The sequence below is a fragment of the Pseudopipra pipra genome, chromosome 16 (genome assembly GCF_036250125.1).
Source record: "Pseudopipra pipra isolate bDixPip1 chromosome 16, bDixPip1.hap1, whole genome shotgun sequence".
NCBI classification, from domain to species: domain Eukaryota; kingdom Metazoa; phylum Chordata; class Aves; order Passeriformes; family Pipridae; genus Pseudopipra; species Pseudopipra pipra.
Genome location: NC_087564.1, coordinates 6,341,503 through 6,368,060, shown reverse-complemented (window position 1 = coordinate 6,368,060; position 26,558 = coordinate 6,341,503). Strand labels below are relative to the sequence as shown.

The window sequence follows — 26,558 nt, the reverse complement described above, 5'->3', positions numbered from 1 at the left end:
ATTACAGCAAGCTTTTCACTGCTTATACAGATTACAATACAGTTTTTGTCAGTGAATGCTGCTCTCACCTGGGACTTTGTCAACAGATGCAAAGACAGAGCGCTGCACCGTGGGGTCGCTGCTCCCACGGCGGGACTGGTCGTAGAATCTGAAGGGAAGGTGCTGGGCTGTAGCTCCAGAGCTGTGTCCAAAACCCATAACTTCAGTTGAAGGCTGAACAGGAAGATCCAGGAGAGCTATGTTTAATCACAATTGATAATTTTTGTTACTCAAAAATACATAAAAGGAAGAGGAGGTGAAAATAAAATTGATAGTTTGTTCAGGATCTTAAGACTAAATCAGATTTTTAATGTGACTTGTCTGCATTTGCCTGTTAATTATGGTTACAATTTTGTTGGAAAACAAGAGAGACAACACTTCTGGCAACCTGTTCTACCATTGCTGTCCACATCACATTCACACTAAAGAAACCCCAGAATACAGTGGAGGGCTAAAAAAAACAGGATTGCAGGAAGCTCCTTGCACTAAACAAGCCATAAGAGTTATTAAAAATAAAAAATCCTTTTGTTTTCCTCTGTACAAATAGAGTAATTCATTAGTTACACTGCAAAAAGCCATTGAAAGAGACAAACTCCTTTAAACTGGCAAAAAAATGCCTCTGCATTACCATTCAACTTAAAACCTTTAATATCAAGCAGATCTGTATTACCCTCAGACTTGCTTTAAATTTTTTTATATGAAGCAAGCCATAAAAGTATGACATATCCACTTTATAAACTCCAAGTATAAAATTCTTTATTAGATTCCTACACATCCATAATAATCTTAAAGCATCTATAATCAGAATAATTCTCTGGCCAACTCAGTAATTTTAATACCAGCTATTACTTTGTTTTTCACAGCTCTGATTAGTTCATTATTGCTCTTGGACTATCCGAGTAACTTAGATAACTGGGCTTCTTTTTATTTGCACATTTATTTTCCTTCCTGTATTTCAGAGCTTCTTTTTCTGTACTCAACAGTTCACTCAGTTTACTGGTAAGCTTCAATTTCCTCTTCACTCAATATTCAAGTAATATTTGAATCACTGCTATTTCCTCAAATTAACACTTTCCTTCATGTCTTCACAAGCATTTCCCCCAAACACAGGAATCTAGTGCTGATGTGTCACTCAACATTTTGGATTGCTCATCATCACCACATCCAAGCATTATCATCAAGACCATCAGGACACCATCCAACTCAAGTAAACTGAGCTCCAGTGGAGTCCTGGGGCAGCAGGACATCTGCTTTCTATTGGAATTCTGAATCACTGAACCACACTTGAAGAGAAAAGCTGTGTTTTGTACAATAATTGGCAGCAAGTGGCAACAAGACAGGATTCCTCTTTCATCCTTTCCTGAACTGTCTGTCATAACTATGAAACCACATATTTCACTCCAGTAAAATCTATCACTTGGAAACTCGACACCGCTTTACAGCTTTCTGTGGCCACCACTTTTTAAGGTTTCTGCACCTCATCCTTGTGTTTCAGAGTGATTTGCAATGGCACACGAGCCTTGTTCCAGACCCATTTCCCAGTGCCCACTCACCTGCTATCCTCTGCATTTTCATGCGCCGGGCCTGGATGCGGCCCTTTGCCAGGCGCTGCTTGGCGATAATGCAGCGGATGTGATCCGAGAAAATGAACGTGGCCTGCAGGATGGGGAAGGGCTTAGAGTGAGGGCTTGAGGCAGGCTTGTGGATGATTATGTTCAGAGCTCTACTGTCATCCTCTACTCCCGTCACCTGCATGTCCTAAAGAGAAACATAAGGCAAGTAGCTAATGAAAAGCAAGCTTCTTTAAAATTATAGGTTAAGTATCGAAATTAAAAGAAAATGCTATAAATGTTCCATTAAAGCTCTCACAAAGACAGTTTCCGTGGTTAAAACCCCAGCAAAATAAAACCAAAACAACCTTGGTTTGCAACCTTGTGCAATTTGTACAACCTTGGATTTACCCCTTCAGAAATTGGTATTCAGAGAGATTTAGTCAGTTTAAAATTCAATTAAATTATCTGAACATAGCAAATTTTCAGGAGATAAAAACAAGGCAAGGAGACACAAATGAGAGAAACTTCCTAAAGCTTTTGAAATCAATTAGATAAGCACAGACCATTTTGAAGTTGCAACTTGTCACCTTCCCTACTCATGGAGGAAGACCTTGAAAAGTTCATTACTCTGCTACTTGAGCAAAGTGCTTGGGACTCAATCCTAGTTGGAAATGACTTCAGTGTTCAAATGAACACAGCCCAATACTAGGAAAGTCACCTCATCTTCAAGTATGTTTCTACTTAGCTGTGTAAACTTCTTCAGAAAATCAGAGATGTTTTAAAAGGCAGGAAGCAGAAAAAAGATTAGTAACTGAAGAAGCAAGTAAGCATTGTACAGAGCTTAAATACGAAAGCTAATATTGGTATTACTATTTATCCAACACAAAATGTAGATTTTCAGGTATGAAAAAGTAACCACCTAGATTACAACTTCTCCTACCTGCAAAAGGCCTGCAAACTTTACTACTCCCCATCCAAGTCTGGCAATATCTGGTTCAACCAAACTCATCTGGTAAATATCCACAGCCAGGAATCTTTGAACTTGACCCCCATCCTTTGTTATCACTGTACAAGCAATTAGATCACTGTTATCTGAAGGAAGAAAGGAAGGAAAAAGGTTATTTAATCACTGAAGTCGAGGATTCTGGGGTTTGAATGTTTTACATAACATAAAATGTTAATATATAAAAGCATCTTGACAACACATGGTTACAGCTTTTGTTTGCTCTTTTAATAAATATTTTAAGTTTTGCCATAATATTTATAGCTATATAGAAAGGGCAAGTTAGATTTTAACAACAATGGTTCAGACATCTGAAGATGGGTATTAACATATATAAGTATATACACACCTTGCTTTCTCTTACCACCTTCATTATCTTTTAGTAACACAGGTCCCCTCATCTCAGGAGTGAATTTGCAACAGTGCTGATGTGTCTCACTAAGTGGAAGTCTCAAAAAGTTTTGTTGGAAGACCAAAGACAGTCCTGCACCACTGCAGGCAATTATTTCTACCTTGTTAGAAACTCTGGCTCCTGACACAAGTGACATTTGCACAGGTCTGAAACCTGATATTCTGACTGTTGGAAGCCCTTCAAGATTACATGGATTCTCCAGGCAAACTGTAGCAGGCTTTTGCCAATATTTGTTAAATGAGGTGATATTTTTTCCTTTACCCATGCATTTTATTCACTTATATTGCACAAACATACCCTTTCTTTACCATTACTCCAGGACCCCTCCAACAAGCCCCCAAACAAATCCTCCTGTATCTCCTCACTGCCCTTGTTCCAGTTCAAATCCATTGTTCTTTAAAAGGGATTCAATCACCTTCTTTACACCACCTGGAATCTACCAAGCACCCCTTAAACTGCCACAATTTTTAGCAGACCTTTGCTAATCTTAACTAGAGTTGCTTTTTCCTTTGCTTCAAACTCTTACTTTCATTCATATACTTGATATACATAGGTCTTTTTCCACTCTCTTATCTAGTACAATTTATAGCAAGTAAAATATTCTGAACATTATACAAAACAGTAGAAGTTAAATTTACTCATCCGAACATCTAACCAAGTATTTAACACCATATTTCATCCTAGAAACATTTGCAGGATAGATACAAAAGCTACAAGTGGAAGCACACAGCTTTTCACAGTGGCAGGTTATACAGCTACAGGCAACAGTCATAAATTATGGTTGGGAGGTGGAAGAAATTCCTTTGTGCATAATACAGCACAGCATGTTACCCAGAGAGGCTGTGGAATTTCTATCACCAAAGGTTTTCGAGTTTCAAAAAAACAAAACCAACAATCCTCCCCAAACCAACCTCCTCTTCCTCCCAAAAATCCCCCCACACCACAAGCGTGAGGTCCCTTCCAACTAACATTTCTCTGAATCTGCAAATTACCCTTTACCAGCAGGATCCATTCAAAATTGATTGGGTGATGGGAGATGAAAAATGGAACCCTAACACAATTAAAAGAGGATAATTAATGCTAATCCAGTGTGAATTTACTGTGAGCTTTTGAAATTTGAGAAAACAAGTTTAATCAATAAATGCAATACATACAGGACGTGATACAGTTACACGAGGATTGATTGCTATTACCTTCTCACAGCCCTAGAAGGCTCAAGAAATCCATACAGGATTGGCAAATATTACTAGAGGAGCCTGTGGAAGATTTATTCCTGTTTAGAGAAAGAGCTGAGACACCAGGCAGAGAATCTTAGAGGAGATCTAAAATGGCAAAGTAGGCAACTGAATCCTACTGAATATTATTGTGCCACTGGCATTCTAATAATCTGAACAATAAAAGACAAGCCACAGAAACGGAATAAAACAAGAAAATCCATGTCAATATTTATAAAGTTTTCAGTGCAACAGCAAGCAGATTAAAATACCTGGAATTATTGCTGTACAAATTCAACTGCCCGACTACAAAAATGTACTTCAGGTAAAGAACTTAAGGGGCAGAAGTTGCTTTCCAGAGCTGAAAGTTTTCATTTCAGATCTGACAAAAACTTGAAGTAAAACTGTAAAAATTTATCAAAGAACAGAAGGAAAAATTACTCATTTATTAGGCATCTGTTTCAGGAATCCTTTGAGTTTATACAACTGAGTGAAGGCCATTTCAGCTCACAGCTGCTGAAAGGTCAAAAGCTACATCATCCTTGATGACAAAAACAGAAGGGAAAGTGTAGTTAAACATATTTCCAGTGAACTGATCTGAGAATACTCACAGCTATACTATGAAACAGTTATACAACACATAGCTAACACATTTAGAGGAAAATACCAAGCCCAGTAAAATTCAGTTTGAAACTGAAAATTTGATCTGGGGATTAAAGTGAATCCCAGGCTGAAAGGCCATTCAATACTCATATGACACTGCTGCAAAGAAATGTGCTGTCCTTCCTGAGAGTAACTGCAGTGCCTAATTTTTCCTCATGCAAAATGAAGCCTGTAGCCAGTTTGGACACTACACCTTCAAGACATGGATCCAAGAGTTCTGTGGACTTACTCAAAGAAAAATACAAGTCATAGGAAACAACCAAGGAAGGAGAGTTCAAAGACCTCAGCTGCTTGCAGCACAGATGTACATTAGGTGAAAACAGCTGACTGTGTTCATGCAATACTTACCTGAAAAGATTGCATTACATGAATTCTTTACTAATATAACAGCCACTTGAAGAGATGGTCTAAATGTACCTGATCTGCCTCAGGGCTTGATCTTTAATGATTTTATAATTTACTGTCATCACAATTCCAGAAATCATCTGCAGGCACTAAAAGCTCTTACAGAAAACTCTTAGCCCTTTGGACACACAGCTGGTGGCCCAAGATAAGCATTAGGCTGCAGAAAGTTAATGCACCACCTCCCACTTGACAAGAAGAACCTTTCCCAACAGCACAAAGCCCGTTAGGTATGACATTCTGCTTTACTGCTTACTAAGAATGCAACAAATCAAGGACCCACCCAGATGTTCCCTCAAAGGACATTTAGTTGAGATTAGAGGATGTGTCCCTGGTCATACACCTGCACCACATTTTGGCTTCCTCTCTTTTCTTCAAATATGATAACAAGTTGCACTGGGCAACTTTCTCTACCTGACTGTTTTGAGCAGGGGAGTTAGACTAGGTGATCTCCTGATGTTCCTTCCAACCTCAATTATTCCATCATAAACTTTTCTCAAACATTTTTTTAGAAATATTGGCTACTTTTCTAAAGCCTGGATATTTGGTAGAGACAGAATATATGTGACTCATTTTCAGTTTCAGCAAAGAAATAACAGCTTTAAATGTACCATCATTTACCTCTTGGCCATGGTATTTAAAACATTGCCACAAACAGAATGCTGTTACCAGCCTGAAACCAAGCACTGAGGCTGTTAATTTGAGCTGCCAGTGAACTTCGCACAGTGAGCTGTTGACTAAGATTAAAGACACCTGCATGAGACACCTACAGCCTCACATGCAGTCTGAGGCAGGCAGTTATCACACAACACGTGAGTGATTCAAAACTATTTACAGTAGAAAAACAACACTGAAAAGTAATAGATATCATTCTGGTGGCAGCATACCCAGCAATATGGAATGAACCTTCTGTGGAATTCCCTGCCTCTCAACACATACATTCATATATAGTGCAGACAACCTTGTAACTACACCTAAAGGTTTACAATGAACATATGCCCATCAAAATATTAAAATGTTTCTTTACAGGGTACTTTAATCTTTCTCATCCAGCTCCCATAAAACACCAGCATTGCATTCAGACAAAAGGAAAAAAAGTCATTTTGATAGTCAGTTTTGAAGGATTTTTCAAAATCCAAACAGTAGCTGAAACCATTAGTGGATCATGTTAACCTCTACTTGACACTATTTGTATATAAACAACCATAACCACAGGAGGCATCTTAATGTTCAGAAGAATTTTTAAAGACTTGTGATAATATAGATTGGGGAAAATTTGTTACATCAACAACATCTCCAAAGTGATAATTAAAAAAGGCACAGAACTAGAATTTTTTTAGGTCTCGTTTTGCCCACTGCTAAGTCTCCTGCCAAGACAAGGTATCTATGCAATGATGTGTATCCTGTATGCTTTATGCCAAAATGCTGATATTCTCCTGTTTCTCTCTCTTGGGCAACATAAAAGACTTGAACTGGAAAATATGCTTTTATATTACAACACACACCAGAACTTCACCTCTGTACTATCTCAATTCAGGTAGTTTAGGTAACAATAGCAGTAATAAGCAGTTTAGAGGGGAAAAAAAATAAGCCAGTGACTTCTCCATGTCAGACTATTTGGGAAATTGAGGGACTACTTACTCAAATCAAGAACATCATCTGTCTTTATCAGATCTCCCTCCCTCGTGAGTGGTAACTGAGTTTCTGGCTCATCTCGCAAGTGCAGTGACAGCGAACGGAGCATAAAGAAAACTCTGATTGCCTTGAGAAATTAAAGAAAAGAATATTAAAATATTGCTACCCCCAGTACTACATATTTTAACAGAATCTTACAAACATACCCTGGCTTTTACAATCCCCGAGTTTGTTCTCATACAGTAAATCTACATTTTAAATTGACAAAGTAGAATGTAATTTCAAACTGAGCTAGAAAAATATATGAAAAAAGTTCAAACGTGCAATTTTCAATGAAGTAGAAGCAGCAGAGCTTTTTTGGATTGGCACACTTAGACAGATTGTGACTGACAGGAAATTTTTTCTTTAATAATTATTTTAAGACTGATTGTATTTGCAATACCTATATGCTACACACACCTCCACAACCAGCCTTCAGAGACTGTCACATTTTGAATTTAAAACAGTGATAACTTTTCTGGCCAAGCCCAGCTAAGATGTCTGCAAGTTAGAGAGAAAACAGTGGGGATTTTTGCATTTTAATTTGCTGTGTTCATCAGAACTAGCCACATATAACACAACATTCTTGAAGCACTTGATTCATATTCTCAGAAGGTCCGTACCAGGGCAAAGCATTCTGAAAGCTGCATCAGGCCCAAGAAACTTTCAACAAGCTAGTTTTGATTTATAAATTCATGACATATGGTATGCAAAGACCAAAAGTGTCAGAGAACAATCATCATTTTATTAGCCACATTTTGAAAGGCACCATTTATAATCCTCTTCCCCTACAAGAACTGTATTTTCAGTATAGTAAATGAAAAAATCATTTTTTATGACTTCCGGTGTTTTGTTTTTTAAGAGTTTCCTACACAGTAATTCTGTGGCATACTGTAAATTAACTGCTGCCTTACAGTAAAAGCATTGAATTCATGAACAGCTGCAATGCCCAGAAACTCCCAGATTGCAGGAAGTATCAGGAAAAACAAATCTAAAGTGCTTTAAGGGAAAACCCTTCACCCCTCTATTTTTAAAATCAACAGAACTGTGGCTCCTGTGAACCAGCAGTGTGAGTGCTTGGCCAGCCATCATCCTGGCAGTGTTTCCAGAAACTTCTGGTACAGCAGGGATGAAGAGAGGGAAGTCATGTACCCAGCTCTTCCATGAAATGACAAAGCAGATGAATTTGGCACGCTGTTGAAATCTAACGGGGCAATATGATTCTGTGAATCAAAGGATGTCAAGGGTATCTAAAAAAATATGATATTAACACTGGCTTATTCATAAGAACAGAGTCATTTTGTAATGGGAGATCTCTCCCCTTTAGGCAGATTGCATTCTAATGGATTCTGGATTTACTGAAATTACACACTATTACTATAAAGCACTTTTACTATCAGATGCTTCAAGAAAAATTCACAATACTGGGTTTAAGACTTTTCAAATTCAATCAAGAACAGGACTATTTTTGGTAACCCAAAAGTCAAACCCAACAAGGCATTTGGGTTTTTTTGTTTGTTTGTTTTATTGTTTTTGCTTTTTTGTTTGTTTTTTAATTTAGAGGGCAGGCATCACTCAGCCTGCTTTCACTTACTTTTCCCTTCAATCCTCTTCCTCCTAGACAGCATTAATTTTTGTTGCACACATTCCCTATAAAACAAACATCTCTCATCTCCAAACATGTAATCACATTTACTGCAGATTAATGTACAGCAGTAGGGAACAAAATTAGAACTTTAGCCTTTGCAAGAAAAAAATTAAAAAGCAAGAACATCAGATGAAAAGGGAGTTACACTGTGCTTCCTACAATATTGACAGCCTTCAGTTTGTTAGCAACATCAATATAAATCCAAAATCATGTGAGCTGGGCCTTCCTACAACAGTTTATTGCCACGTAGAGACTTTCTATAGCGAAACAGGTCAGAACCTAAAAGGATCTGATCTCTAACAGCTAACAACTCACAATATAATCGAAGTAAGGGACTTCTTCACTTGCCAGTGAAACACAACTCAAGAACTTTTTTGGAATCATGACACGGGATGCTCAGAATCGACTGTTCATTTGAAACTGTCAGCAAAACCCCAGAAGTGGCAGCAGCAATGTCACAAGACAGACCCCGAGTTCAGCACATTGTTATGGCAATTCAGCAAAGCAAGGGAGCTGGAAGAAAGCAGCCCAGGAATTGAGAAAATGCTAAAACTTGTAGAGCAATGTGACTGGGGAAGGACAATCAACAAGGAAGCATTGTGGGACTTCTTGTGGATGATAAAGCCCCTTTCATCCCAAACACTCTACAGGAATATTTGCATTGATTTTTTGATTTCCACTAACAGAAGTTAAGCTATTCCTTATTTAGCTCATGAAAACCATGGAACAGTCAGTTTCCATTAATGTGCATTTCTAAGTATCTTTCTGTTAAATGCCTCAGAGAGAATTCCAGGAAGCATTTTTGCTTTCTAAGAATACTTTTCAAAATAATTCACTGTATTTTATCAGACAGCTTATGGTGATAACAAAAGCTGTGTGGCTCACAATAAGTAATGAAAACAAACCTTTTCAGAAGATTCCTGGAAAAATGTTTTTTCTTCAAGGGTACTTGAATATATGTACATATATACTTATGTAAATGCAAAGAAACCCAAAGAACAGCACTTTTCAAATAATGATGTCATGCAATAATATCTCAGACTTACTGGCAATGCAAGGCTTACAAGACACTGTCAGATATGGGCCAAGAACTGATTAACCTAAGAATGGTGATAATGATTCAGGTAAGTATTACCTCTACAGATTGTGTCAGTCCTGAAAACAGATATTTTGCTATTTTTCTCCTCATTCTCAAGATCTCTGTCATTAATTACTTTGAACTCCGGAGTAGAGTTAAACTTTTTGTTATGTGTAGAAACATGAGCAATATGAAGCCAGCCAGCCTTCCACTGGAGATTCCCCCTACAGGAATATAATTGTAAGATAGACAGAGATATCTGACAATATATTAATGAGTGTCATCTAACTGCCATTGTATGTAGATGTCTGTATGATCTGAAAAATTAAAACACCACTGCAAGAACATGTTGTGTTGATTAGACACAGGAAATCATAGAGAAAAAAGTTTTTCTCCACTGGGACAGGTAATTGTTTTATACTCTGCACAGGCCTGTCTTCACCAAGTCTTTCTCATTTTATGGATGAGGCTTCCAACCAAGCAGTTTTCAGGGAAAAATATTATTTGTATTTCTAGAATTGTGCAAGGACTTTGGCATCATTTTGCCATGAACAAATGTAAGAAAAATAGTCTTACTCACTCTTCGTGTTCTTTCCACATCTCCACAAGGCAATCTTTTCACAAAATCAATACCAGTCAGTGGTGTCCCCGTTGGAGGCAGTAAGATTGAGGCATCCATCATCAAGTATTCTACATTCATGGGTTTAATCTATAAAAGTATTTTAACATTGATTACCATACAGGACAATAAGCATTTGCCTCTTTGCTTTCAAATATAACTCATTGTTCCATATTCTAGAGTTCTGAGAAATTTTAATACCAACTGTCTTACGTGAAGCTCCTTACAAGCAATCTCTGTTTTATATTTGTTCATCATTTCCTCACACACTGTTGAAGTTTCCATACTGATAGAACAGGGGGAAAGCTCCAAAAGATTAATGAAGAAGTACTTCCCTAATACTGAAAACCAAATTTGTCAGGTTTGCTTTTAAGTTTTGACTTAAATTTGTGATTACTTCTATCACAATAAAGAGTTTCCTATAACTTTTTCTCTCCAGAAACAACTTTCTAGTTTCTAATATTGCAGCAACTTTCAATGTTAAATATTTCACTAAAAACTTCTGTTATTTAGGCTGGTAAGATATGTGTAAGATGCTTCCCATATTAAAAGATTTATTACAACACACCAGCTGTAGATTGTGCTTTTTCAAAGAGACAACGAGCAGCTGCTCATTAAATCCCTCACCACTGGGGAAAAAAACCCTGTAACTGAGTACCCAAAGCATTTTTATCTGAACTCTAACCTAAGAACTGAAACAGATAATTACTTTTAAAACACATTTACAGGTTAAATATGAACTGAGATCAATCTTAGTAATCCATTAACACCTTCACAGGCAGTACCTCTCCTAGAGCAAAGGGCTCAAAGTCTGCTTGCTCCAACTCTGTTTTCCACTGCTAAATAAAGTGACACCATCAAAACTGAGACCTTGCTGGGCTTTGGACAGATACAGGAAGATTTTCATATTGTTCAGTAACTAGGGAAAAAATAAATCCAATGTCCCATTTAGCAGGATAATTTTTGTATACTCTATCTCAGAAAGTAATGGGCTTTACTAAACAAAGAGTTGTGAAATTTCACATAACAATTTATGTAACTAGAGACACAACTCCTCAGAGATAAAACCACATTTTGTTATTCTCCTGTAAGCAATAAAGACCCCAGTGTTCTCAGTAACTATCAGTAACTGTTCCTGCTCCTGTGCTGTATCTGGGTTTGAGGATTTGGCAGAAAGGGTGTCACTTACTGTCATACTCCGGTATTCGTCTTCAAACATATCCAGAAAAATTTCTTCTCCCTTCCAAAAGCAAGAATATGGACACACCATGAAACCTGAGGGCTGCAGAGCTGGGTTTGTTTGGTTTGGTTATATACAGGGTGTCTGTGAGGGGAGGCCTCTGCAGGACACTGCTGAGCACCACAGCAACACTGATGGGAAAACACACTAAGAGGGAGAGGGATTCCTCTGCAGCCCCTGGAGAGGACCATGGTGCAGCACATACCCACAGGGCAGCAGGAAGATGTGCCCTGAAGGAGCTGCAGTCTGTGCAGGACCCACAGATTATTTTCCTGAAGGACTGCAGCCCATGGAGGAGGAGATCCACACTGGGGCAGGGGAAAGTGTGAGGAAGAAGAGGCAGCAAGAGATGAATTGTCATGGCCTGACATCAAACCCCTGTTTCCCCATCGCCCCTACACCACTCAGCAGGGGGAGAGGGCAGAAGAGTCAGGAATGAAGGAGCAGAGCTGAGCCTGGGAAAAAGGAGGGGTGGGGGGAAAGGTGTCTGTTTTTATTTTTAAATTTGTCTTTGTTTCTCGCTATCTAAATTTATTTTTATTGGCAATAAATTCATTTTTGCCAAGTTGGCTCTGTTTCACCCATGACTGTAATTAGCAAGTGACCTCTCAGTTCTTTATCTTTACAGCAAGATACTCTCTTCTCTCTCCATCCTGTTGAGGAAGGGCAGTGAAAGAGCAGCTGAGTGAACCTCTAGCAGCCAACCATAAGGTGACTTATTTTTTGGAAGCCATATTGAGCAAACAGTGTTCAAAAGTATTCTGATAAAAACAGGAAGATATTTCAGACACTTGAAATCTCTAATGGATTTACTGCTCCTTATTTGGAAGTTAACACCTAGATCTTATCATTTTAATTCTTTCACTGTTTACAACACACACACACACACACACACACACACACACACAAAAAAAAAAAGCAAAAAGCTGCAAAGGTCTCCAATAAGAAAGAAAGATTAAGTACCAGCATTTCAGATAAGACACAAACAAAAAGTAATGTCAAAAACAAACACATTCCATATTAGTGCCAATGATAAAATCCCAGGAATCATGCTCTAACTGTGTGGCTCAGTTGCATGAAACACATAACAGAAGCAACAAAGGGGCCTGACTGCTAACTTGACCTCCAATATAAACCCTGAGTCTTCTAACAGCCCTTTTGTGACATATGTCAGTGTGGCATGGGAAGGGCAGGAAAGGAGAGGAATCCCCCAACAAAACACTTCATTTTCTGTCACAAATTTGGAGTCCTCATATTAAAAAAAGTGCTGCCTTGGGCACCAGTAAAGACTGGGCTGCAGACTTGCTTCTAATTCCACATGATGTAAAGGACTTTTTCTTACAGCATTTTGCATATCTACCTTATAGAAACGACGAAGGAGATGAACACTTTCCTCCCTGGCACCCTAGAAAAGATAAAATGTTTTTCAGGGAGTACATACACAATTTACTTATTAATCATATTAAAAAACCTACCCAAAAACTCATATAGAAGAGACTGTCTATTGATTTCCCCACACACAGTCTTCATCCCAGAATCTGACAGAATACATTTTGAACTTCTGAAAATGCAGCTTATGTGAGCTTACTAGTTTCAAAAGAACTTTTCTTTACATTACTGAGGTGGATGACATACAAATTTCAGAGAGAAAATTAAACCTAACACTGCTTGGGAAGTTAGGAGTTTAAACAGCATGATAACAGCAAAGCTGGGGACAGAACAGAGGTTTTGATTCTTCTGCACAGAGCCACCAATGCAAAGATGTTCTAGAAGCTCAAATTTCACATTTAGGCTTATTGCAATCAGAAATAAAATAAATTTATTCAACTATATTACAAGACTCAAAGGCTAGTAATGCTGTGACTGGAAATTTGAAAGAAAATACTCACCTCAAGACAAGCAAGGTGAACATCTTTTATGATGCTGCCATTTTTAGAAAACACAAGCTGCTTCAGCAACAGGCACCCAAGTTCTAAAGTTGCCAAACGGATTTTTCCATCTATGAAAAGAAAATTTCAATACACAAAACAGCAGCAGTTTAATTATTGTTCTTCTCATTATCTGATGTTCTTTAATATTTTTACTTTTCCCTCAGTTGTCAAACTTGGCTCCTCTGTCACACACACCCTATCTGACAAGCATCAGTGCACATGCTGGCTTACAATGCTGGTGGGTAAAAAAGAAAAAGAATTGGAAGAGTAATTTAAAACAGAAGAAAACTTAAAGCAGAACCGTGCAATAAGAAGGCAACAAAGATTAACACTGTTGAAAAATAAGCCAAACCCACGCCTTCATTAATCTGCAACCACAAGTTGAATTACACTAAAATTACAAAAGGATCAGAGACATTTGGCATGGATAAAGTCACAAGGTGAAAGGCAACTTTGTATGTAGCATACTAATAAGGTATAGCTTTTCCTTAAAAGAAGTCCAAAGGATTCAGATACAGCCTGGATCTGAGAATCCAGAGAAGTCAGACTGAAAGAATGCACCGAGATTTTAAGCTTAGTGTCAGAAGGATTTTAAAAAACAATATTAGAAATTATGTACAGTCTGAGTTCAGTGATCTATGCTAAGACAATATATCCAAGAGACAGATTGACATCTCAGCTTTTGACTCCAACTCCTGTTCTACCACTTCAAAAGTTAGCACTGTGCTGTCAGAAACTAAAGATACGAAGGTCAGTACCCCCCTCCAAAAAAGAGAAAACAGCATTTATCAAGTGTAATAAAAATCCTGTATTTCCACTCCTCCCCAGACAAGCCTTTACTTAAATAAATCCATCTTGCACTCTTCCCTGTTACTGCATGTATAAACTCTTCATATATAAACATGTTTTTAATCTCTGACTGGCACATCAGCACTAGTTAATGCTCTCAGATCAGTCTTGCAAGTCAAATAAACATTAGATTTTACTCTGCAAACAATCAGGAATTTGATAATGTGTCCGTTTCAGGGGAAAACCAGTTCCACTCATTTGAAGTTTTAAAGGGGGAAGTGCAGGGAGAAGAGCTGTGGTTTGAACAAAAGTCATATTTCCATGGAATGGGTCACTGAGCATTGTAACCAGATGGCTTTTTTCCAGCTTCAAAAGTTTCAGCTTGGAAGGAAAACAAATACTGGAAAAGCAATACCTGGTTGTGCAGCATAATTCATTATCCTGATGAGCCTTTCTGCAAGTACATGATTATATGAGTTTCTCTCTTCAGCATGTTGAGCTGGAAGCTGAATTCTCTCCAGCTTGACTGGGTCAATTCCTTTTTTGGGGTGAAGGAAGAAAGGCAAATTAGAAAACAGAAGTATGTCCTGAGGCAAGTATTTAACAGACCACAGCAGTTTTCTCAGAACATAATAATTAGCAATATGAGACTAGGCAAGTTAGCTTTGAATTAATATTACAAGGAGGAACAACAGAAAGACTGAAGACATTGATGAATCCCTGAAAATTCGCAGCCTTAAAAAGAGCACTCAAATCCCAAAGTGGTTGGTGAAATCCAAACTATTTTGCTGTTTCTGAAATTCTAAAACTATTTGTTTGCATCTAAATCAAATGAAAGTCAAGCCATATATCTGAAGAGCATAGTGACTACAAGGGAAAAGATGAAAGTCTGATTTTAAATTCTGCTCTGGTAGTAAGTGATCTGTTCATATATGTTTAAAAAAAATAGGAATTTTATTTTGTAACTAGAAGCCTCTGATTGAGTACCCTCCTCCATGCAAATTAAATTCCCCCTGAATGGTTGTATAAGAAGATTAATCCCATTTTTCTTCAACATATTCCTCTAAAATATTGAGGTATTTCTCAGAATAGATTGGTTACTGTAAGACCTCTTAAGACAATACATAATTATGGATTGCTGGGAATCTCCCTGTCCTGTTCTAAAGAATGGTAATAAACAATCTCATAAACCAGAAGATGATTATATTTAGGTTTACAGTTTCTTCCAACCCTGGCCTTGTAGTTAACTCTGCATAACAGCACTTACCTTTGTTGTGTGACATTGCATATAAAAGACAGAGCACAAAGAGGGCATAGTAATCATCTTCAGGACAGTCCAGTGCATTATAGACCATATCAAGAAAAGGTCTGTGGAAAGGAGTAATTTAAAAAAGAGAAAAATGGTTAAGAAAGTAACATATCTATAGAAAAATGGGTAACTATCTTATTCTACATGTAGCTAATGGATGAGGCAAATTTACAGTAATGCACATTTTCAGGCACAAAAGAAATTTCTGTTAGAGAGTACTCAGATTATAGCCATGCCTTGCATTTACACTCTGCCAATAATTCTGATGCTTTAACAGGATTTGTTACATAATACTTTCCCAGGAATTGATTGTTCAAACATTTACTGGTTGTTTGTGGCACATCTAGTACCTATTGAAAGCTTGTTCTAAGTGTATACGTAAGCAACTCCAAGGAGCTGCTCTCACTGTTGCATAAAAGAAAGAGAATACCTCCAAACTCATGTACTAAACAGAGTTGAAAAGATCTATTACAAGTAAGCATTTTTCATCAGAAGTTTGGAGGAAGCCATTTTGTTCTAAAACAATCAACAACTTTACCATGCAACAATTATAGGAAAGAAAAATTAATAAGCAGGGAACACTTGAATGAAAAAAAGAAAGCTTTGGATTGCAGATAAACTTGGTTTTCCTGAGTTTAAGCACATGTGGCCTATGACACTTCTGCAGGAAGTTATAAAGTGCCAAGTTCACCTTTTACCTGTACCCTGAAGAGACCACAAAAGTCAACATAATCCAGAAGCCGTTTGGACAGATCAGATATGGCTGAGATTTAGCTGATATGAGCACAAGCCTGACTGTAAGGCAGCTTGGCTTCTTGTCTTAGGCTGGCTTGCATCCAATCAGTTGCACCAGTTCAGAACATAAGTGAAAATTCAATATATTTTCACAACTGGTCCAGGCAAACAAACAATATATCAGGGAAATGTCACAATCACCAGAAGATGACAGTCTAGAACCCTGAGTGAAATGAGTTAAAAAATACTTCAAAAGGTAGGGAATTAACAGGGAAAGGAAAAAACTCCTTACATTACCTAAATTACATTCAATAAAATACATTAAGGTAATATCGAAGTCATAAAAACATTTTCCTGTCTTCAGAGCTAGCAGAAGCAAGAAGCATCCACTACAAACTCATGGTTGTGGTCAGCTGAGGGTCAGCAGGGCTATCAGAGCCCAGAACACAACATACTTCAGTACCTCCTCCAGGCCTGTGGCGCCATCATGGCCACACTTAATGTGCCCCAGTAAAGCCACCAAGTCATAACAAGGGACTTGACCTTCCCGTCAGCTCCACACACATTTCACCACCATGTTCTCTTTTACTGAAACAAGGCAGTGATCAGATTCACAGACCACGTTGTTCCTCTGCTCGGTTCCTGACACTGCAGCACGTCGTGCATTTCTGAAGCTGCATCACAGTCACCCTCTGCGGGAAACACCGAGTTATGATCCCTCTTTGCCCAAGGTCAACACCTCCCTGTGCCTAAGTCGAATTTCCCACATATTGCAGATCTTAAAAGAATGTAACTATTCAAGGAAAACCAACCTAAATAATTAGCAATGTTGAAAACAAACCAAGAGGGCCTTCAGGCTTCCTAAGCGTTAAACAAACCCTAAAGCCTCATGTCACCTTCAAACTGGGGGCTTTTCACACCACGGGGGGAGTTCAGCTTCAAGGGCTAAAGAAAGAGGACCAAGACATCCAGGTTCAGGACATTAACACACTTAAATACAAGATAACACGAGGTCTGCTTTCAGACCAGCAGACACTAACTAACCTAAAACGTGACCTATGATATAAAAGTAATATTTAATATAATTTTGTTAAAGCCAATGTTTTAGCAGGTCAAAGCTGCTGAAACATCAGTAGCTGTTCATATAACACCAATATTACATGGTATTAATTGATTTCTGTAATTTCTAATGCATTTTTCATTGTTTTACCCCCTGCATACTAATTAGATTTGTGAAATTACATAACTTGAAAAAAATTACAGCAAGCAAGAGAAATCGTTCTCATTCCAGATGCTTCTTCACAGCATCTCTCTATCTGCATTACCAGAGTCCCAGTCACAGTAACCTGAGGCCAAAACAACTTCCAAGAATCCCACTCACCAACAGTCCTCAAATAGACTAAATACATGATAGACCCAGAAAAACTCAGCTGTAAGAAAATAGCAACCGAAGCCACAACATAGCACAAAGATTTCACATTCTGGAAAAAGGCTTTGCTGTACAGCATATTGCAAAAGAAAGGTAATTTAAAACATGTCTTTAAGCTCAAACTTTCCAGCAGTGAGGCCCATCAAAATAAAATTACACCCTAAAATATTTCAGCTGCCTCTTTCATGTTCTTCACAGCAGTAAAAGGGCTAAGGGAAACTGAAAACTTAGCATTTAAAGCTTTTAAACTCCCTACCGTGCTGTTTTCCATTCATTTTTCAACAACTATTGGACTATTTTTAAAAAACACTTTTAATAGTGAAGTCTTTATTGTAAATATTTTCAAATATAAGTAGTTCTTAACTCTGTAAGCATTTTCTTCCTTTTCTAGGCTTTTACTACCAACTTGACAGAAGCAGCAAATCAAATGCTACACAAGCGTTCTTCAAATTATTTATTCTTGTGGAGTGTGTCCACAACTGAAGACTGCAACACACTGGGAATCACAATCATCACAGTCATGAATGATTATTCCAGTTAGGGAAGACTCACTTTGGGCATGGCGTGATGTTCACTGCATTTTCCACTACCACATGGCACCTTGTCCACAAGACTCGGTGATTTCCATCAGTGTAGGGCAGAAACTGTACACACTTGAGCAAATCTCTTGAGAAATTTAGCTACTGTTTCTAATACTACATTTGGCATAGAAGATAACACAAGATTTTAAGCTACAGCAGCTTATCCACAGGTATTTCCAAAAATTCACATACATAACTAAGGTCTAATTACCAACTACCAATTGCACTACACAAGGTCTATCCTTATTTTAAAAATATTTTTAGCTCTGCACATTCTTTGATGTAGATGCAGGACGCTGTGAGATCATATCTACAGAACAAGAGAGTCCTGAACTGCAGACATTTGCCAAGTGCATCACATCTAAGGATTTTGCACTTTTTGAGACCTGAGCATCACAGTCATTTTAGTATTCAATGCAGTCATGGCCAATTTCTTTCTAAAAGCCATTTGGCACATATTTTAGTCAAATTATCAATAATCTAGAACAATGCATTTTAAAGCCAGTTCAAGTCAAGGTTCAATTTCACTTTTACAATGAAATGAAATGTTATCTTTATTAATGAATGTAATCTAAGGTACATCAAAGCTATAATGGAGACAGAATGAAATTCTGGGAATACCAGGCAGCATTTCCCAAGTTTAAAAATAAATTTAAAATGCTATTAAACATGTGCATTTCCCCAACAGACACATCTGCAATTACTTTTGTGTCAGATACAGCACGTTTGGTTTCTTTTCTCTAACATCCTATTAACAGGAACACAAAATTCTTACTGAGAAGGTGTCTTACAGGTATTTAATACATCCAAGTTCAAATTTTTAAGTCAGGGTGATTTCTGCTCCCAGAAATACTTAAAAACTGTATTTTCAATAGAAGTCTTCAATAACCTTAAGACACACTAATGGACCCTGGAAACTGTAGGTTAGAAGGGTTTATCTGCAACTACTACCACTAAAATTTTGCCAAATTCAGCCCTGAACTGAGGAGTTTTCCTTGTTTTTTTCCCTATAGGTGCATACAGAACTGACAAATGTGACCTTAAATATAATTAAGAAAACTTCTTCTGGTTTAATTTAGAGGTTTAGAAAATTCTGGAATGCAAACATTTATATTCTGTTTTTGTTGTGTTGATATTCTGTAATTTGACTTTACTAACTTAACGTATCGCAATTGCCATAAAGGAAAGCACAAACTTTGCAAAGGAACAGAATCATTTGTGCAACTGATGAGCAGAGAGGCTACCTCCCACTTTTCTGTTTATTCCCTTATATGTGATGCAGAAGAACCCTGTAATTTTAACTGGAAGCAGATTTGAAACATCCCTTAAGAGAACTGAAAGAGTTAAGGGGAGGACAAGGAAGGAAACAATTCAGTAAAATATATTATAGTTCCTTTATACCTGTTCCAGTTTGTTATCTCACTCCCAGAAGCAGCTGCACTCTTTTCTTCATCTGTTGTATTCTGTTCTGTCACAGTAGAGATGGACAGCTCTGACAGCTTACACCTCTCCATGATCACCATCTCTATTTCTAAAAAAACCAAAACACATCACCAAAATTGGATATTCTTAAAGTTATCACAAGCTCTTTTCTATTTTCTGTTTGCCATTAGAAGTGACTGATGCATCTGTATATAAGAGGCATAACCACAACCTCAGAAAGGTTAATGAATGAATAGATGTAGGCAAATTTGCTTTCCTATAAAGAACTTTGTTTACATGTCTTTAAGGAGTTTGATGCGATAAGAAATGTAAACATATACATAAAATATGTAAAGAAAACAAACATATCATTTTGGCAAACAAACAAACAACAGTAAGCTCTCTTCCCCACAAACCACAGGAAGAAAGCACAGAACCTCTTTCTGCTAAGAAGATTTCTCTGTGAGGATGCTGGTGAGAGCAGGGCATGGGTGGACATCAAGTTTCAAGGAGGGTGTAAAGAGGCCTCTACAATTACAGCAAACAGGACACCTGGGCCCTAAGTGCTTCAAACCTGACTTTCAGTAGAACCACTAGGACCAAATCCAGCTTTTGCTTAAGAATTTGGACAAAGATGATGACTAAATGCACCAGGTTAAACAGTAGATCATTTCAGATTTTCCTGAAATCATGGTAGACAATACACCATCAGCTATTTGACACCATTTAAAGAAAGCCTTCTCTGACAGACTGCTTACCTAAACCTAAATTCAACCATGTTTGGACAGGACTGTCAAAGCATAACACACTTGTTTTCAATTGCTTGCATGCCATTCTGCTACAGAACTTTTTTTTTCAATTTATGTCTAACAAATACCAGTTTCTGATGTTTGTCCTTCTAATAGTTACTAACTAGTACAATAAACAGTTACGATGCACTGTAAGATCACTCATCCTATAAAACCAATTCTTCTGAGGTTTGTATTACATCAAAAACCCTAAAAATGTACAATTAAAAAATCTAAGAGTTAAAGATGTTTTCAGTTTTGAACTATTTAATATCATCATCTACCATGTACTGTCACTTACAGCACACCTGTTAAATTTTACCATTGAAACATGCATAAAATACTCCCAAACCATCTTGTATAGGTGAAGTGGCTCCAGCATCTGCCTCACCACAGGAGAAGACACAAAGCTGTCAATTCTACTTATCAAGTGCCCCATACCCACCCACACTTTGGTACAAGGCATGCATGTGGGATAAGGGCTCAGGACTGCAGGAAGATATGAAAACACTTTCATAGTTTTTAATCAGATTAGAAGTACATGTTCTTACAGAATGATTTAACAGGAGAAGAAAATACAGCCAAAGACTTAAACAAACATAATAGTCCTGTGTTTACTTCATGCAACAGGAGAACAAGTCACATAACAAATCACAACTAGGTCTATACAGTAAATAGAAGTACCTATATTGTAAGCATCATTTTTACTTGCTGGTATACTCACCTTCATTTTCACTGCTTGTTCTTATGCCTTTTGAACTTGCTTCTGTACCTTTAGTTTTATCAAGGTCATCTTGGTTATCTTCAGATCCTCTCTCCTCTTCATCCTCTTCACCAACATTTTTATAGTTGGGTCGTTTTTGCATCCTCTTCTTCCCCTTCTGTTTATTAATTTCAAGAGACCTCTCAAGTGTTTCTGTTGGTTTGATGAAACATCTGATACTGGACTTTGCCTGTAAATTTTAAGAGTTTACACTGAGTTACAGCAAGCATTTTTAACTGTTATTCATAAAGAAACTTCAGTTCATACAGCTGATGGGGTTTAGAATGTAAACTGGCATACTACTTACAAATCTCAAATCCATTTTAAAATACAAAAAAGCAAGTTGTATCAAATCATCAGTAGCACACATGACCAAAGTAACATACTCTGAAGATTCATCATTAAAAGTATGGCATCTTGAGACAAGATACAGAACTATTCATTTCATCAACAGAAGTTTATTAAATTGTTTTCCCCTTCTTTGAACAGGTGAGATAGACAGTACACATAAAATTAAGATACCTTTCGTAAAAAGGATGAAGGCAGCAAAATCCTAAGTGTGTGTTGACAGTAGTGTATTAATATGAAATACACCCTTTAAAGGTCTTTGGCAGTAGCAAGGACAAAACCCAATGCTCTATGCCACAAGCTTTTTTTTTTTTGGGGGGGGGGCTTTTTGTTTTTTTTTTTTGTTTTGAGTCTTACACTTCCCTCAACACCAAACTAATCCTTGTATCAACTAGGAACAAATGACACCTTCGATAACCCTCTTTGGGTCTCCAGAACCTACCCAAGTCTAGAAAACAAGTTTCATTTGTTAGACTTTATTTTACTTGTGTTTTACCCAAAGTTATCACTGGCTTTGGACAAGATGACAAACAGTATTCAGTCAATATCCGATTTTCCCGATTATTAAGTTATAGAGCCAGAAAATAAATTTAAATTACAAATTTCTCCCAGAAGAAATTAAGTATTTTCAGGAATCTGTGCCATCCTAACACAGAACAATGAATACTTTGTAGAAAGAGATCAAGACACTGCAAGAAGTTCTGCAACTAGAAGGACTAACAAAACTTGGTTTTCTACAGTTTTGGAGCTTTTTCTGAGCTGTGTTGCTTAAGCTCCCTTCTCACTTGCTGGGCCTGCCCTGCCAGCTGGATTACCAGAGTACAGTATAAACATTGATCAGCCAAACCTCTCTCACTGAGAAGTGAAACACATGGATTGGGGGCATCCTGCCAGCACAGGTTTATGCTAAACAAGACTGCTACAGAAACTCCATTACCTTTCAGAGCTTAACACTTCAATCACATTTAGCTGACACTGGCTAAAGGGTTTAAAATTTTAGGGCAAGAGAAAAGAAGTAAGACTAGAGTAAATACCAAACTGATTCCCTTCTTTGCCTCAGGTGACACAAGTACAATAAGCACTGAAGAGACCTCAGGGAAAAAGTTTGGAAAAATCCCTCCCTTCACTTAATAAGGAACATCTATATATAAAAACCAAGAGATTAGAGAAAGATCAGGGAAGAAACTGTCTATAAGTTAAAGGGCCAAAATGGTTCTTTGAGTCTTGTGATGTTTTGCAAAGGTTTTATAGAAATCTTGCATAAGTCACCTTACACTTGGCACTGAAACAAACCACATAGGAGGAAGAACTTCCTACAAGACCAAACCAACCCCATAATATGAAATCTAGTACACATGCCCCCAGTAGCCTCTCTGATAAATTTTAGTCTTATTCAACTGCAACACAGGAAGGTTATAAAATGACCAGGTTACCTTTTATTGGTGGCTTCTGGTCGGAAAGGTTTTAAGAAAAGGGAAGAACACCTTAACTTCTGTTCTTCAGGGAAATAACAGCAAAGTAGCATGCAAGTTGCATAATGCATTTTCCCCTTTCTGCATTCACTTCTTACTTCTGCATTGCTTCCTAGAATCTTGTAGCTACTTTCTTTATGCAGAATGTATGTACTTGCATTTCTAACATGCTGTTGGCCACATGAGCAAAGTAACACAAGAGACCAGCAGACAGTGACATGCACTGAGTCATGGTCTGCTCCATATAAAGAATGCTGAAAAAAAACCCCTCTATACATATATTCTGTTCTGCTAAACACAACAAGGCTATGTATTTAAACCATTCTAAAATCTGACTTAAAATTCATTTGACTAGTATATGGTTTATTACACAAGTTGATTATACAGCTTGAGGTACTGCTAATTTACACTTCTAAAATATCTTTCAAGCATATTTTCAATGATGGTTTGTCTTGTGCAATGTGTGCTTGTAAGATAAGGCAGTACCAGTAACACCTTTTACGGGAAGGGGAAAGTAGGTTAAAGAAGAAACAGGCACTGGGTAGAATTGGCCCACATCTGAATTATGCAGGAAAACAGATCTCACAGGAAGTCAGGTAAACCTTAGTGTGATGTCTGACAAGTTTAAATACATTCTGCTGGCTACACATATTCAGCTCTTATTGTGAGATAAGGGTTTGTATTTCTTCTGATGACACCTAAAAACAGAAATACAGGGAAAAAATAGGGAAAAATAAAAGTGTATCTTAATTTGCTATAGTTTGAGGTGGAGAACCTGTTCAATGGAGGTCAAGCAATTCTTACTGCCCTACGATGTTCAGCAGATCTCCATGGGTAGGTTATTGTCAGTTCCTAAGATATGAATTGTTCCTGTCGTGACAACCACCACTGCTCTTCGTCCTAAATCACTCAGGATATTTTGCATTTATACACAGCAACTGCAACCCTTCTCAGCTTTTGTTTTTGTTAAGTGTTCTTTACTCATTTAGTCTCCTAGGAAGAGGACATGTGACTCTGCTTCTCGTAATCTCAGTCCTTACTGTGTTTCCACTTCAATTCACCTTAATAGGAAGATGAACACAGATATGAGCTTCTACTTACTTCAGGTTTTAGAAACTGTCAGTTACACTTCAGCTTAGACATATCAAGACATCTCAGTTACATCCCCAAAACAACGAGCTTAGGAGATTATCAGAGTGGTTATCATGAGAAGTTAGAGCAAAAAGGAAGTAAAAGATAACTTTGGGTCTGATTTACGAATAAACACAATTCTGCACTCAGATAAAAAGCAAATTAAAAAACTTACTCATCACTTTTCTCTACTATCTCAAAACAAGTAATTCTAAAGTAACTTCTAAAATAGCTTCCAGTATTCAATAGAAATTTGCAATTTTTTTGCAACAGAAAACACCACAGTAATAACTTAGCAATGATACTGATACACCTTATGGTCCAAAGAACAGCCCCTGAAATGGCTCACAATGCTCAAAAATCAACTTTCTGTTCTGCCCCATCACAAAGCAACAAGAAACTGCCTCACCTTGACTGTGCCTCCATATCTACAGCTGACTCACTGCACTGAGCTGTGTATCAGTAGAAAATACCAAGCCCTACATGCAGCAGTTGTTCATACACATTGACAGAGAGCAGCTCACATGACAGCTTCTCTCCCTGGAAGCAGGGCATGGATCTCCTCTGGTGAAGATCATCCCACTCTTTCTGCACATAACCAACCTCCACCAGTGGGCTTTCTCACAGTACAGGTTCTCCCCTCCATGGTTTCATTGAAGAATACAGTTTAATTTACTAAAAATGAAAGTTTCTCCCATGGAAGTTTTTCCCCCATCCAGCACTCTGCACTCTCTGTAACAAAGCTCCACCTCCAGCAGTTTCTCTAAGGGGCCACTGCAGAAAGCCAAGGCCCTCCTATTTACTACCTGTTCAGGTAGGACAGAACTCCCCATTTACATACTGTGAGGACACATCTTTAAGTCCAGTGAGAAGCAGCAACCTAAAGAGTATTACAAACATAAGAGAATAGATGAACAGGAGTTTACAGGGAAGCCCCAATATATCTGACATTAGTGCAAGCACTCTGCATGCTATAGGTATTTTGTAACTTTGTACAGTAACTATGACAGGAAAAGAAAAAAATCTCACTTCTGTAACAAGTGGTGCTCCACCCTCTCGCCACAAATTTCCTTGTAACAAAGCTGCTTCTGCACAAGTCACACACAACATTCAGTGTGCAGCCAGCAGAAGGTCAGACATTTCCCAACAGAAGTAAGGGATTGCTGTATCTTAAAGCATTCAGTCAACTCTAGAATTCAATCAACTCTACCATTCTCCTATAGTTTTTTCTAAAATACATTCTAAATATTAAGGTTAACAGAACAAAATATCAGAACCCAAAAGCTACTGGATAAGATCTGCCCACACAGCTTCCAATGCACAGAGGGGAGAAATTTGGAAAAGCTGGCTTGTGTGATGGAAGAGTTGAAGCATCTGCCCTTTGAGCTACAGCCACTGCTGGGGAAAGAACATGCATGAGAATCAATCTACTGCTTGTTATAAATTAAACATTTGGTGAGCAACTGCTGGCCAGTCATTAGGGGACATGCTCAATTTTTAGACAGAACTACAGTCAGAGGCCTCTTAAAGGTCATACCCTCTTCTTACTACTCTCCCCAAAACAGGCCTTTAAAAAGTAACAAATAAGCATTTCACAAACTGTGAAACTCACAACAAAAGGGAAAATATATACATGACACTTAGAAAACCAGTAACAACAGCACCTAGCAACATCTACAGAGGACTGAATGTGCAGGTAAAAGGGCAGTGACTAAGTGATAGCCCTCCCATCTATCTGAGGCTGGTCTCTGCTCTCACATGCACATGGATGCACTTTTTCAGAGGTGATCAGCTTTACTGCTAAAACACTTAGAATGTTCAGAGGAAAGTCTTTATTTCCCTCTACATCCAAGCACAGAAGACTGCATTACAGAACTGTCCCAGCAAAATGATGATCCAACAACAAAAGTTGAAGTCTATTGCTGCTCTTCTAAACACACACACCTTGGCTTACCAGTTTCCAATACCCAATTTCATTTTTCAAAGATTTTCTTTGCCTTTAAAACATTACAATTAAAGACAATTGGCCACTTACTGAGTTTTTCTGTATATCTTGCTCAACCTTAGAAGAAAACACCGAGAGGTCACCATTGAGTATAACCTCAGCCAAGGAGTTCACCAAAGGAGCATAATGTATAATTAGAAAAACCTATTAAAAGAAGAATGGAAAGAAATATCAGACATATTTACAGAATACATACAGTTTCACAATTTCAATCACTGAACAAACTTCTTTGACCTTCTTAAGTAGTTTATATGTAAATATAACTACTAGCACTGGTTGTTCATTAAATCTACTTTAAAACACAGGAGAC

At 37.7% G+C, this 26,558-nt stretch overlaps 1 protein-coding gene across 4 annotated transcripts in view; it reads right to left on the bottom strand.

The window, feature by feature from the left end:
- CLEC16A (C-type lectin domain containing 16A) overlaps positions 1–26,558 on the bottom strand; it is a 63,696-nt gene that overhangs the window by 21,452 nt on the left and 15,686 nt on the right. For 3 of the 4 annotated variants that reach the window (XM_064672808.1, XM_064672809.1, XM_064672810.1), the window contains exons 9-21: positions 26,279–26,392; positions 21,254–21,482; positions 19,721–19,850; positions 15,533–15,633; positions 14,681–14,803; positions 13,435–13,544; positions 12,906–12,950; positions 11,495–11,545; positions 10,267–10,395; positions 6,928–7,048; positions 2,533–2,684; positions 1,593–1,797; positions 69–236 (exon numbers count right to left, since the gene is read on the bottom strand). In XM_064672808.1, the coding sequence (XP_064528878.1) occupies positions 69–236; positions 1,593–1,797; positions 2,533–2,684; positions 6,928–7,048; positions 10,267–10,395; positions 11,495–11,545; positions 12,906–12,950; positions 13,435–13,544; positions 14,681–14,803; positions 15,533–15,633; positions 19,721–19,850; positions 21,254–21,482; positions 26,279–26,392 (1,678 nt within the window). Of the gene's footprint in view, positions 1–68; positions 237–1,592; positions 1,798–2,532; positions 2,685–6,927; positions 7,049–10,266; positions 10,396–11,494; positions 11,546–12,905; positions 12,951–13,434; positions 13,545–14,680; positions 14,804–15,532; positions 15,634–19,720; positions 19,851–21,253; positions 21,483–26,278; positions 26,393–26,558 lie in introns of those variants that run through there. The other variant, XM_064672811.1, reaches the window with a different exon arrangement.